This window comes from Amblyomma maculatum, chromosome 2 (genome assembly GCF_055883805.1).
Source record: "Amblyomma maculatum isolate TAMU_Amacu chromosome 2, ASM5588380v1, whole genome shotgun sequence".
NCBI classification, from domain to species: Eukaryota; Metazoa; Arthropoda; class Arachnida; order Ixodida; family Ixodidae; genus Amblyomma; species Amblyomma maculatum.
This window is the reverse complement of record NC_139345.1, coordinates 114,724,619-114,738,412: the sequence shown is the minus strand read 5'-3', so window position 1 is coordinate 114,738,412 and position 13,794 is coordinate 114,724,619. Positions and strand designations below refer to the sequence as shown.

Below are 13,794 nucleotides of genomic sequence, written 5' to 3'. Positions count from 1 at the left end.
TATGGTACGTGTTGCAAGTGTTGCATTGTTCGCAGATCAACTTACAAAACCTTCACAAGATTTTTGCCGTTTTCATTTGGTCGGCGGAATGGGAACGCTACAGCAGGACGAATCTTCCAGAGAGTTAAAGATGGGGGTTCGGGAATCTCTTTTTACGCCAGGTGATCAATCGATTTTTTTGTTTTTTCGCGACGTTTACGACTCCTTCTTGCGCACCGTCTGCCAAGTTAGGCTGCGGCGCCTGTTGCCTGAGTTTGCGAAGAAGTACCGTGTGGGATTTATGGATATTACAGGGAGGTCATCAAGAGTGTTAGATTTCTTTCAGCGCGTTTCTCTCTGGAATATTTGTTTGGTATAAAGAGGAAAACGTTGTACCGCGATTTGTGTGACATTGTCTGCCCAGAACTCTTGTACAGGGCCATATACCGTGGAGGCCCTGGTGGTGGTGGTAAAACATTTATTGTGGGAACCAGGGTACATTACAAGGGTTGAGGTGGTTCCTGATCCCGGCTGGTGTCTGTCAGGCCGTGCCTGGCAGCGACCGCTTCAGCCCAGTCAACCAGCATCTTTTGCGCTGCTGGGTCCGAGCTGGAGACCGCGATCTCCCAACCCTCTTGGTCCGTGAGGCCAAATTGGGGCGGTGGCTTCAAATCTTCGCATAGAAACATTATGTGATTGAAGGTGGCTCTATAGGTGCGCCACATAGAGAACATGTGGGGTCGTACCGGCTCGGGTGTGCCAAGGCCAACCAAGCTGGGGAGGGAAAGGTTTTGGCTTGTAGCTGTCGCCAGATTATTTGTTGGGGTTTTGAGAGAGGTGTGAGGGGGGGGGGGGGGGGGATTAAGAGTCGTTGTTCTCGGTAGTCAAGTGTTATGTCATAATAGGTGAGAAGTCTGTCCCCTTGACACAGATGTATTAAAGAGAGTAAAGAAAATGCAAGTTCCGCCTGGTGCTAAGATTTTTCTTTAATTACATACCGGAACATTACCAGTAAAGAGGAGGAGGAGGAAGAACATTTATTTTCGCCGAATATGGCGTGGCAGCCACCTCCGGGTCCGCATGCAGGCGTCCGGGGAGGCAGTCTGTCGCACCGCGGCCGGAGGACACCCGGCCCCGTCTAGGAGAAGAGGTCTTCAGCCTCGGCCGCCAGACGGACGGCGAATTGCTGAGTTTTTTCGTCGGAGCTTCTTAGCGTGGTCTCCCATTCATCGCTAGTTTTAATCGCGTTGCGCCCTGGGGCACGAACGAATCTCCATATTATGTGATCTAATGTTGCCACGTGGCCGCAAAATTTACAAATTTCGGTTTCTGCACCGTCCCTCTTCCGCCCTCTGGCACCCGTCCAACTCCTCCACAGGGGCGAAAAGAAATTTCGAGCTTGGAGCCTTCTCCAGTCGTATGATTCCTTTTTACTCAGGGATCTGTCCGGTGGCGGATATATCCTCCGGTCTTTCTTCAGGTTGTCGGTTACATCCCTAAAGGTACCAATACATTCTTTGCCTTTAGATGTTGTTGTGGAGGCGTCCGCAGCACCGCGAGGTAGCGAGGAGCGGGCGAGCATGTGGGCAGCCTCGTTGCCGGCGAGACCGGAGTGTGCTGGGGTCCAGATTATGGTCACGCTTTCGGCAAGAGACGACTCGTTCAGAATTTTTGCAGCACGATTGCTGACTCTACCCTTTCTAAAATTCGTAACCGCCGCTTTGCTATCGCTGACGACGTGTTTCACGCCTGGTCGTGCAATGGCAATGGCTATTGCAATCTCCTCCGCCTCTACCGGCGGTAGATCTCGGTTTCTTTCGATTCCTATGGCGATCCCGGTGTCTAATAGGGCGACCGAGGTTACGTCGCCTTCTTTCCCGATCGCTGCATGGGTGTAGGCGACCGATCCCGGCGGGAGTTTGCCCAATTTGTTAGCGAGGTGCTTAGCTCTTCTTTTCCTCCTCCCCTCGTCGTGTACGGGGTGCATGTTCTTCGGTATGGGCGAGACATATAGATGCTTTCTGATTTCTCGATAAAGAAGTTTTGAAGCTAAAGCTTCTACCCGTGGCAGACCGCAGCTCGGCTCCACATAGCCTAGTTCTGCGCATGCGCGTGACGTCACAGCCAAGCCAGCTGCGCAGCCTCCTCGCCGGAGCCACATCCTCTCCACAGTTCCGCCGCGCGCGCCGCCAGCTGCGTTGCGCATGTCCGTGACGTCACGCCAGATTGCGCTGTGTCGCCGGAGCTGCTGCGCATCTGGCGTGACGTCGCGGACATGCGCAACGCAGCTGGTGCTCCCCTGCCCCTTTTGGGTATATGCAATAATTTCAAAAGATGAAAAGGATCTACATTGCATAACATGTGGGAGATGGGGCACTCTAGATCGTATTTTTTGGGAATGTAACAACAGCCCAGGAGCTAAAGAAAATATAGATAGAGACGCCTGGGAGACCCTGCTGCGAAGCGAGGACCCCGCTCAGCAGCAGCAAGCCATCCGCCTGGCGGCTGAGGCCGTGAAGCAACAATGCATATTCACCAGACCTTCGTTCGCGAGGCTCCTGAGTAAAGCTCCATCAGGCCTGCGTGCCGGGGAGTCCGAAACGGAGCTTCTTCTCGGTGGAAATAAAGGTTTTCAACAACAACCCCTGATGGGGCTGGGACAGGTGGGTCACTGCCGCTTGCGGCAGTGGCTGGCCTGCCACCGAATTTTTATCTGTTATAGGCCGTCATTGCACCCGCCACCGCTTCGGTGATGTACGACGGCTGTTGTTGCGGCGCGCGTCTTTCTCTCCCTTTTCTTTATCTTCTTTATTTTCGCTTCTGTCCGCACGAGGCAGCGGAGGTGGCTCAGCAACAGAGCCCAGTAGCAGGCCCGTGCATTTTCTTTTCATTCTTCTTACAGTCGCAACCAGCCAACCAGCTCCCCGTAGAGTGCTCGACATGCACGCGGCAGCGGTGGAGGAAGGTCTGTACCCTCACAGGAGGACCGCACCTGGTGCATCCCCCTTGCATCTGACAAGGCAAGGGAGCGAGACCCTGCCATTCGACGCCGATAGATAAGAAGCCCTCGGATCTATAGATCAACACAAGGAAGAACGAGCCAAGGCGAAACGCGCATCGGAAACGCCGGAACAACGAGGAACGCCTCGCGAAAAGACGACGCCAAGAAGCCGAACACCGCGCTAAATCCAGTGGTAGCACTCAACCCGAATTGCTTGCGCTTCTAACTGGCCTTAACCAAGGTAAGCCACTGCCAATTTTTTGGAGAGAAGGGGCTTTTTTTTTTTTTTTTTGTACAGGGAGCACATTGTTTAATCTGTAAGCAGCTGGAAACAATAGATCATGTTTTTGTTTTTTTTACACTGTTAGGGATGTATTAAAGCGGACCATAAAAAAAGATTTTCCACTAGACTCGCACGGCATTCAATATTTAAGCATAGAGAATGAGGATGGGGTTCCATTTGACGTAATTATGATTATGGGTTTCCACTGTATATGGCACTCCAGAATAGCAGGCTATGTCAGACCTGCTCGAATTTATTTTCGAAAGAGTATGGAGTGGTTTATTGCCATTCAAAAGTGGCTGCAGAACTTCACGAATGGCTCTCAAAGGTGGAGCCTTTGTTGTCGCTGCGGGAGCTTTAAAGCGACGAGGCCAGTCTAACACTGATCGATCATGACATTCATTCAAGTACATTACCTTGTGTGTCTTTTTTCATGTTTTGATCGGAGTTTCTTTTCGTATTATGTCGTGTGCCAAAGCCAGGCAATAAAAAAAAAATCCGGGGCACGGCGCAGTGGTAAAGCGCTGGGCTGGGGATTCAAGGAATAGAGTTTCGGTTCTCGGTGGAAACAAGGTTTATTAATTCATTTTTAACTCTCGCTCTCGAAAGCGTGACACCTATGCTGACAACCTTCTGTCGACAACGATGAGGCATTAAAGGCTTTCGCCTTAAAACGAGCCGTAGTGGAGGGCTGCGGAGTAATTCCGACCACCTGGTAACCTTTAACGTGCACTGACATCGAACAGCACACGACGCCTCTCCGTTTCGCCTCCATCGAAACGCAGCCGCCGGCGGTCCATTTTCGAGCCCGACCCCTGCGCCACCACAGCGAGGCGCGCCTTGTCAGCGCTGCTCTTTTTTGCCGCACTCACCCCATCGGCACTGCGCGTCCGCCAGTGTTCCGAAGTGTTCCGACGCCGCTGGTAGGCCGAACGCGCAGGAAGTCTCCAACGGCGCGTTGCTGAGTTTCTGTCCGCCGCGACGCGTGGGGAATGAGCCCGCGCTCATCCTTGTCCATTTGAGCGTGAAAAGGATTGTAAGTGCTGTACTCAAGGATAGTAGTTGATGCGCGTGAAAATATTGATTTAACCAAGAAAAAAAGAAACAGAGCAACGTGCAGAGGTCCCATCTTAGAGCAAGTTTGTCATTTCTAAATTTTGTATGAAAGTATAGCCCAGTTTCCACACCTTCATATTATTTCCCAGGTTTATACACTTCGTAAAATTCAGACAGACGTACTCATTAAGAAATTCTTTCTACTTCTCCCGCTCTCACCCCTCCTGCCCCAATCACTATGGTGATCTTGCATGTTTGCTATTTTACAGTGGTGTCACTCTTCCATCCCCTTTTAGCCCCGATGCCTCATCCCTAATTCTTATCTGGCATGCCCAGCTGACTTCTTGTGAAGGTCAGCTCAGTCTCGCGCAGAAGGCGAAGCACATCTTGAGCACTTAATCTGTGTTCTAAAATTAAATGTTGAACTACTGTGTGCCAAGCAGACCTGTGGTATAACGAGTTATTTTTGTCAGAAAAATAGCAGAGTCAACTTGAGTAAACCGTGAAATTTTCATCTGAAAGCCTGATTTGCACCTAGAATTTTAGCTATAAAAAAAAAAAACAGGTCAGTTCCTGGCCGTCGAATTTTGAGGGAACTATGACCTAAAAACAAATTAAGGGCCCTAAGAACATGACACATCGTAGGATGCAAGTTATCCAAGGGCTGCAGTTTAACGTGCACAGAGAAGCCGTGATGTTCTGGTTTGGTTGGTTTGGTTCGTGGGGTTTAACGTCCCAAAGCGACTCAGGCTATGAGAGACGCCGTAGTGGAGGACTCCGGAAATTTCGACCACCTGGGGTTCTTTAACGTGCACTGACATCGCACAGCACACGGGCACCTTGCTTTTCGCCTCCATCGAAAAGCGGCCGCCGAGGCCGGGATTCGATCCCGCGTCCTTGGGAACAGTAGTCGAGCGCCGTAACCACTGCGCCACCCCGGCGGGGCCGTGATGTTCTAAGCACAGAAATAATTGTGTTTGAGAGCTGAAATTATGTGATAGGTGCTGTAAATTGCAAAATATTTACTAAAAACATGTATACAATTGTCTGTTAAAAGTAGCACAAGCTAACTTTAACATTCAAACAAAATGTGCTCATGTGGCATGTACTGTGTGACGTCGGTGGAATTGGCGAACAGTAGGTGGCCGAAATTACTGGAGCTCTCCACTGTAGTGCCACTCATAGTGAATGTTGCTTTGGTATGTTAGACCATGTGCAGAGCAGAGTAATAGACACCATACTGAACACCGCTAAAGCTTCGATGTGCCTCTGGAACTATTAATAGGCTTAGCATGTAATAATGTAATATTGCATGTCAGTGACTAAAAGTGTCAATAAAATGTTGTATCATGATAAAGAGAAGTTAAAACACTTGTTTGGAAATGTGAAGAGGTAGAAGCATTTGAATGTATGATACTTGTACATTTAGTTTACATCTCCTTAAATTTTGTTAATTCTAAAGCATCCTCAGTTGATCTTTGAAGCATTTCATCTAGAATAAAACAGCAATGAAGCCTACTCTCATTGTCAAACCTGGCTAATAACTGCCAAAGAACGTATATGAGCTTGTAGTATTTATTGAACAAGAAATGGCTGTATGATAAATGAACTTTAAAACTGGTTGGAAAAAAACCATTGCCTTCTCGTTTTTCTTGCCCTTGAAAAAAATTACTTTTTCTTTGCTGACTGGTATAAGTTTCTTAGTAAAAACTGAAAACAATAGATCATTCTGACCAGCCTATGGCAGACAATGATATTATTGACTACTTTAATGTAGCATTGCAACAAACAAGATTTACAACATGAAATGCTAGCTTTCACTGAAGAAATGGTGCAAAGGCAATTGTCAAGGAAACTTTCCACTTTAAAGACCAGAGTTCTTACTCCACATGTGTCACTAAAAATCTGGATTCGAATCTGCAGGCTTTTCACGTGTGACAAGATTAAACCAAGCAACCTTCAGTCAGGGCAGTTTACTAAGCAATCAGACCTTTAAAATGGTTATGCAATAACTGGCTTTTTCTCACGTAGCATCTCTAAAGTTAGAACCTTCCCTTCCTTACGCGAGTATTGTATACATTTTTTCAGGATATCAATACTAAGACACACCCCTGGCTTATGCAAAACTTTCCCCACATGAGCCAGCTATATGTATGGGCAGATTCTCAGCAAGCATGTGCAATATAGATTGCTTCCTTTGATGCATGCACATTGTCTTTCCAGTGGCGCTCTATTTTAGAATGCTATCCCACTGGACATGGACAGCACTGCTGAAATGTGCCAAAATAAATATTAGTAATGCAAGCTTACCTTTAAGAACAATGTAGGTAATCATGATAACAGTTACATGTGCCATCAAGTATTTGGATTCTTGGAAACACCACAAGAGTTGTGCCCATATATATTCACCATCACCATTACAGTCAACCTAACTAGATCAACTGCAGGACAAAGGCCTCTCTCATATTCCTCCAATTAACACTACCCCGTGCCAGCTACGCCCACCTTACACCTGACTCCTGCAACAATCAACCATCCACCAGACTTTCTGCTGTCCCCTGCAACGTGCGCCTCAAATGTAAATTATTGTCCTTAAAACAATCCAAATGTATTCTGCTAAACTCATCTAACTGCAGTTACCTTCCCCATAACTTAAATTTCTTGCAATGCCGACTGCTTTTTAAGCAGTATATACGGTTCTTTGTTATTCTTTAATAGGACGATCTAACTGCACTTGTGCGATACTAAAATTGTTTTGTCTGCACCAACAAGCACGCTAACACAAAACATAAACCTGCTACTTGCAGCAGTGAGTTCTTGTCATTCTGAAGACCTCGTTTCAAAGAATAGACATATCTGACACCTACACATAGGCAAATTATCTAGTATTTAGTTTTTGTAATTACTACACCACATAATTTTGTCTGGGTGTTTCTACAAAGTTGATTCATGCAACTATGTCCAGATTTTTTTTAAAGTTGCATAGCCACCTATCGACAGGAGTTCATTGGATCCGAGATTTGCATCAGCATTACTTATGTTCAGTAATATATCTCTCATGTCTGGCTACAGCCACTGATAAAAGCATGTATACATCAGCAAGTAAATAAGTAAACAGGTGAAATTACAGTAAGTACAAAATATCAATATAATTTATTCAAGCTCAGCCAAAGTTTTACATAGGAAGAGCCTGCATCAATCACTACACAGTAAAAATGTTTATATACAACACATGGGGGGGACAGTAGCAAAATGCATCAACAAACCTCATCAAAAGCTTCCGTTACGCTTGCAAGCTTCAAAATGTTAAGCTGGTCTTTGAAAGAATCCAGCAATTTTAGTGACTCTGTAGAAAAAGCTTGCAACGACTCCTTGACACTCTTGTGAACATCTCCATGATGCCTTAGTAACATAAACACAAAACACAACAAGACACTTTCCTTACTGTAGCAGTCGTCACCTTCATGAAACTTAAACGACAGGCTCCGGACACAAGGGCAGCGAAGGAGCAATGGTAGTGCTCCCTTTGAGACGCCAAACAAAGAAAAAGGTGCATTCTGGAGGGCATACTGCCAAGCAGAGATGAATGCCGGTTTGGACCATAAAAGTGGGTAGCGGCCCAGCAAAGGCAAGGTGCGGCAGATGATGTCAGCGGCACCAGCGCTTGTAGCAGCCAACAAAAGCGCCTCCCAAGTTGAGACATCCTGCACACCATACTCAATGCAAAGGTCAGAGACCACTCCAAGTGCTACTGTGCTTTGACTGCGTGAACAGAGGACAATCTTTGCAATTTTAGAAGCACTTTCTGCATCAGTGCTTAAAGGATGGAATGGTACGCCACGGTTTTGCAGCTTTGTTTTGTAAGTTAGAGCCCTCAGGTCATTCAGACTGGTTACGCCGCATTTTGCAGACACTTCCAGCAAGGTGGGATCTGCAGTTCCATGGCCAGCTAACATGCACATCAATGCGAGGACACGTGCTCCTGGCTCAGTAAAGCTGTCGCTTGTTGAAGCAATGCGGGAAAGCACTTCCTTCATCTGCTCTGGAATGTGTTGCATGAGATGAACAATAGTTACAAAGCCAGAACCTTTCTTCAGATTTTCAGTATTTCCCAAGGAATGAGGTTTCAAGATGCTTTCATCACTTGTCTGTTCAGGAGAATGAAGCCCAAGCCATCTCTTGACAGATTTGTCGAGGATGTCAGTGAAGTCTACCAAAGCGAGGCCATCAGCATAAACAATTTGGTTCACACAGCTGTATATAGCCGACGTGTCAGAAATGACAACATGCCACTTAGCATCCTCTAGCAATGAAACAAGAAGATCTGATGAATTGCCACAGAGTGCCAAGTATGGACCGAGGTCCAGACTGTGCTGCTTGAGAAATTCTTCATTTCTCAGCTTTATGTACCTCTTGGTAAACCTTGCCTTCATATCACTTGCTTTAGATTTAGGCTCACCAGAAGCAAAAATGCTATCGGGTAAAGAAGCACACTCTTTTGCCACTCTTGTAGCTGTAGGGCCCTTCGGCAAGCGTTGTATTAAATCGACCATACATGCAAGAGCCTTTTCTTTTCGGCTCATTTGCTCTATAAGTTTCTTGACGCTTGACAAGAATTCCAAGTCCAAAACATTTCCTTTATGCTTCTGCGCACTCCACATTCGGACGCCATTGTGCACAGCCATGTACCGGATATCATCCTTATCTAGTCCGAGTATGTCTGCAATGTTTAGCCATGCATCAGCAGTTTCAGGACATAGCTCATCATTAATGAAATTCCACACAGACTGCTTCAGCAAGTGACGAAATGGCAAGCGCGTTTGCATCAGGGATGACAGTTCAGCCTGCGGATACTCTTCATACCACAGGTCCATCTCTTGCTCTGTAGGAGGACCGTACCTTCTGTACGACTCAAGAAATAGCAGCACTTCCACTTCCTTCTCAATACTGCTCTCGAGCTCTCCTTCGATAGACTTTATGTAATCATATCCAAATCGCAGGACTTCATAGTGATATGGATTCACTTTTGCAAGGACCTTGGTGAGCACCTTCCGTGCTGATGCACTGGGTATGTGCTGGAGGGCATGAGAAGCTTCTGCAAGTGTTTGTGACAAGCTCGAATCCTGAGCACAGGATTCGGCCTGGATGCAAAGCAGAAATTCAAGCCTTCGTGTGAGAGAAGACTTGGCGTCTAATTTAAAAGAAGTGCAGTAACTCAACAGGTCATTGACATTAATCAACAGGGATTTCTCCATTTGTTCAAGGGCATTCTGTATGGAAGCTGGGTTCGGGTCCATCAGTGCATGTGCAAAAACAATGTTTGATTTTGTCAGCTTGCGGCACCAGTACACACACTTCAAGAGCATTCGATACTGTGATTTCCAGCGTGGATCACTGCACACCTCAAGACCTACAATAGCAACGTTGTATAAGAGATTGACGTTGCCATTGCAAGAGCTAACCAGTTGCCCAATAGTTTTCAGTGCCTTTTTGGGTTGCAGGCTGCATACCAACCCTCGTATGGAAGGCAAATCCACATGTTTCCTATAAGCATATCGATTGATACTTGTAAGAATGTTATCAGTGACCTGATGTTCTGCGATGTCACACAGTGCTTTGAGAACTGAATTTTTCAGTGCACTATTGCAAAACAACTCCAGAACTGCCATAACCACAGTTAAACTGAGGTCATGCAGCAATAACTGGCAAAGGTAACGGCAAGTAGCTTGCAACTGTTCCCCGACTTCTTCAAGACATGCTGACTGCTTGCCTGCTAACAAGTCCCACACAGATCTTCCCAGCGAACTCAAGCGTGCGAGCATTTCTTTTCGATCTAGCGAACATGGTTGCCCTTCATGCAAGACACCTTGCTCAGAAGCTGAAAAGACAGGTACAGCCAAGTGATGGCTGAAGCCACTAAACAACTGGGAAACCTGCATCAACATGCGTGCCCACAAACAAATGTTCAAACTGCTCTTGACATACTTAGCATCTGGTACCAGTACTACACGAGAAGCAATCTTTTCTATTTTTTCCGCTAAACACAGCGCATCTTCAGTTTTGAAAAACAGCTCAGGCAAGAGTGTCAGGACAGATTCTCGAATACAGTGAAGCTCAAGCAAGCATCCACATAATGAGTTCACAACGTCATCACGTTTGAGCTCGAGTGCAGATGCCAGCATGACTTCTATGGCAGACTGCTTATCCAGCTTCAGGATGCCAGCAATACAGAGAGCTTTTCTACAAGTCTTGCACGACGCTTCATGACCCTGCACACTTTCATTCAAAAGCAAACTTTGAAAGGCTTGTTTCAAGATTTCATACCTGCTGCTTTCGCAAAAGAGCTCTGAAGCAGAGGCTCTGATGCTAAAGTTCCTTTGCAACACAATTACTTGGTGCACCCAGCAATGCAGTGTATCAGAATCAGTGGCTACACCATTCAAAGTCTGATGCAAAATACTTAACAAATACTGCCAGCATTCCATTACACCATCACAGCTCATGTCTGAACATAGGCTAGGATGCTGAAGTAGAAGGTTCACAAATGCCAGCAACCTGGGAGCAAGCTCAACAAAAAGATTGTGGGGAACACTTTGTAATGCGTTAGCAAGCTTGTCAATATCAGCTTTCAGGCATGATCGCTGCAGAAAAAACAAGCAGACATCACTTTCTGACATTTCACCCAAATGATTGGCCACAGTGAGGGCATCCTCCAAGGCTCCTTGCCTTTCAGAAGACAAAATGCACTTTACCAGCTCACAAGTCTTGCCAAGCAGCATCCAACGGCGTGGGCTGACATCATAATTCATCAGAATGACCTTGGCTTGCATTCGCTTTCGCTCTTGTTTGATTTCTTCGGCAGCTGATCCTCTCAGCAGGGAACCCTGGTCTGCAAGCCCTTCAATGCTTTCACTCCAGGGCACATGTGCATAACTTAGGATTTTTTTTACCGCATAAAGCCAGCATTCTGGGTGATCAATAAATGTTGCAAGGGCAACCATGCTGTCTTCGAGAAACTCGTTACGGATAAAGCTACCTCCTTCAAGGATGAGAACTCGGTCGACATAGGATTGCAGCACTCTTGAAATGTCCAGTCCTCGGCTTTTAACATATTGTATCAGGAATCCTTGCACAAGTGAAGTCACTTGCTGCTGTGCAATGGCTTCATCAAGTATCGTGAACGCTACTTCTTGCTTATCAGTGTCCTGCAGCTCGTGCAGAGTGAGGCGGCACTGGTACTTTCCCCACAGAACCTCCAGGTCCTTAAGGTCCGAGCAGAGATGGTACAGCTTGTACAGATAGCTCTTCTCATCTCTTATCCTTGTTGGTGCACTGTGCACAGCTAGCCAAGTGTTCAGAGGGAGGCAATCAGCCTTGGTGCTCATCTTCTCAAACTGATCCAAAACAATTTTTGCGAGCTTCAAGGCTTCAGATGGCCAGAATGACCTGTTGCCAACTTCCATCTGCTGAATTCTGCCAACAGTCCATTGGCAGATGCACTCGAGGCCTTCGGGAAATGACTCAAAGATGCAGGGCAGAAAGCCGCCACTGAGCCACTGTAGCAGAGCAGGTAGCTCTGCACTTATTGGAATAGAATTTAAAAGATTTTGTACAACGTCAGAGTTCAGGCCTGGTGAGATCTGGTCTTGGTGGCGCTCCCAGAGGAAAAACCCTGCGGACATGTCATCGTTTTTGAAAAATGTGCACACCTCTTCAATAAGGTCAGCCTGTGAGAACGAAAACCAGTCACTCTTGGAGCTGGCACCACAAAGTAATTTAAATGTGGTAGCCCTGTTTAAAAGTGATGCAATCTGCTCAGAGATAAGAGCCTGTTCTTCACTGTCTGTACACTGTGCAGATGATAAGCGACACTGCAAGAAAAGCAACAGCTCAGATGCGACACTAGGTGAAGTGATGTGCGTCTCAATGCAACATCTTGCCACTTGGAGAACGTCTGGAAGCATTTTAATAAGGTTGCAAGCTTCGTGGACGAGGTTAAGTTCAGATTTTTCATCTGCAGGTGCGTCTTGTAGCCTGGTACCAAGCTTATTAAGAACGTACAGAAGGTGGTGCCAGTGTACTTCTTCAACGGAAAGGTCAAACAGCCGTGCAAATTTTTCAGCTTCTTCGAATTTGTTCTTATTTATCAGCTTCATGAGTTGATTTTCTGGGACTGCCTCAGTAATTGACCGAACTCGAAGTTCATTTACAATATCACTGCTGTCACAGAACCCTTCCACGACCCAGAAATCGTCTAAGCAGTCACTGAACATCATCAGGTGACAGGTCTCATTGACTTCTAATGCATACAGCATGGCAAGCGCGGGGAAACTGTAAATTTCTACCCTTCTGGCTGACGTTTCACTAACAGCCGTCAGCATCGCTATTCTGCAATCCTGTTGAAGGCCGCTCTCGCTGTCTGCGGCGTCCCCTTCAGCAAGGACAAAGTCATCGACAGTCCTTTCGCTCCAAATGTCCTTAATGAGAAAGGTCTTCAGGCAGATGTTCACCAGCTGGTTACCTTCTGTGAGAACAAGCAGAGTGCAAAGGCTGTCTACTAGGCACATCTTGCTAGCTTGTCCGCCAGAGACGTCGTTAAGCAGGTTGTACGCAGGGCTGCCGGCGCTCATGGGAACACAGCAAAGGGCACCGCATCCACCGGTCACCAGCAGCGCGTCCTCCAGGAGGCAGATGCTGGTCATCGGTATCACAGAAAGTGCCAGTTCTTGTGACGCCAAACGCTGGCGAATGTCGACAACGCGTACTTGAAGCAGCGACAGATCTGGCTGGCCTGTGTCAGCTGCAAGGAGCGCGATCGCTGCGTCGCTGACTGTGGCACTTATCACATGATGTCCTGTTAGCACGCACACAATATAGCCGTCACCATTACGTTTGACATCTACTGAGCGAACCATTGCATCGTCACCATCATTCTCCGTCTGCGGAACAGGCAGCGTCACGACACACTGAGCTGGCTCCAAGCTGAATAAGTGTAGGTTGGCGCTCCTCTCTGCAACGATGAGAAGTCCGCCCAGCAGACCACTGCACAGTGCGATGGCGTCGACGAAAGCATCAAACGGCGTGTTGAAGAGAAAGTTGTCATGGCTAAATACGCTGACGGAATCGTCTATTGCAACGGCAAAATGTTTCTTTGACAAAACACCCTTCACAGTCGGCTTCGCCGGTACGCTGTCAGTGTCTGCACCGATTGTGAACCGCGTCTGCACTTCATACGGTTGGGATCCAGCTTGCTCTTCTTTGCGCTGCCCGAAAACTGTGGTTTCACCCCCAAAGCTACAGCACACGTTCGTCCAAATCATCTCATTTCACGACAACGGCCCGTTTCGACGTTTCAGATCAAAGTTACAGCGATTTTGTCGTTTTGGCGCCGAACAAAAACCCGGAAATAGTCAGGGAGGCGGTTTCCGGTGCACACAAGAGGACGAGAAGTTTAACAAAATTTAAAACCTTTAAA

At 47.0% G+C, this 13,794-nt stretch overlaps 1 protein-coding gene across 1 annotated transcript; it reads right to left on the bottom strand.

The window, feature by feature from the left end:
• Positions 1-7,466: 7,466 nt before the first annotated feature.
• rod (kinetochore component rough deal) lies at positions 7,467-13,779 on the bottom strand. The gene has a single exon (XM_084595129.1). It carries the CDS (start codon positions 13,637-13,639, stop codon positions 7,577-7,579), a length of 6,063 nt encoding a protein of 2,020 aa, XP_084451255.1. The 5' UTR covers positions 13,640-13,779; the 3' UTR covers positions 7,467-7,576.
• Between the last annotated feature and the right edge of the window lie 15 nt (positions 13,780-13,794).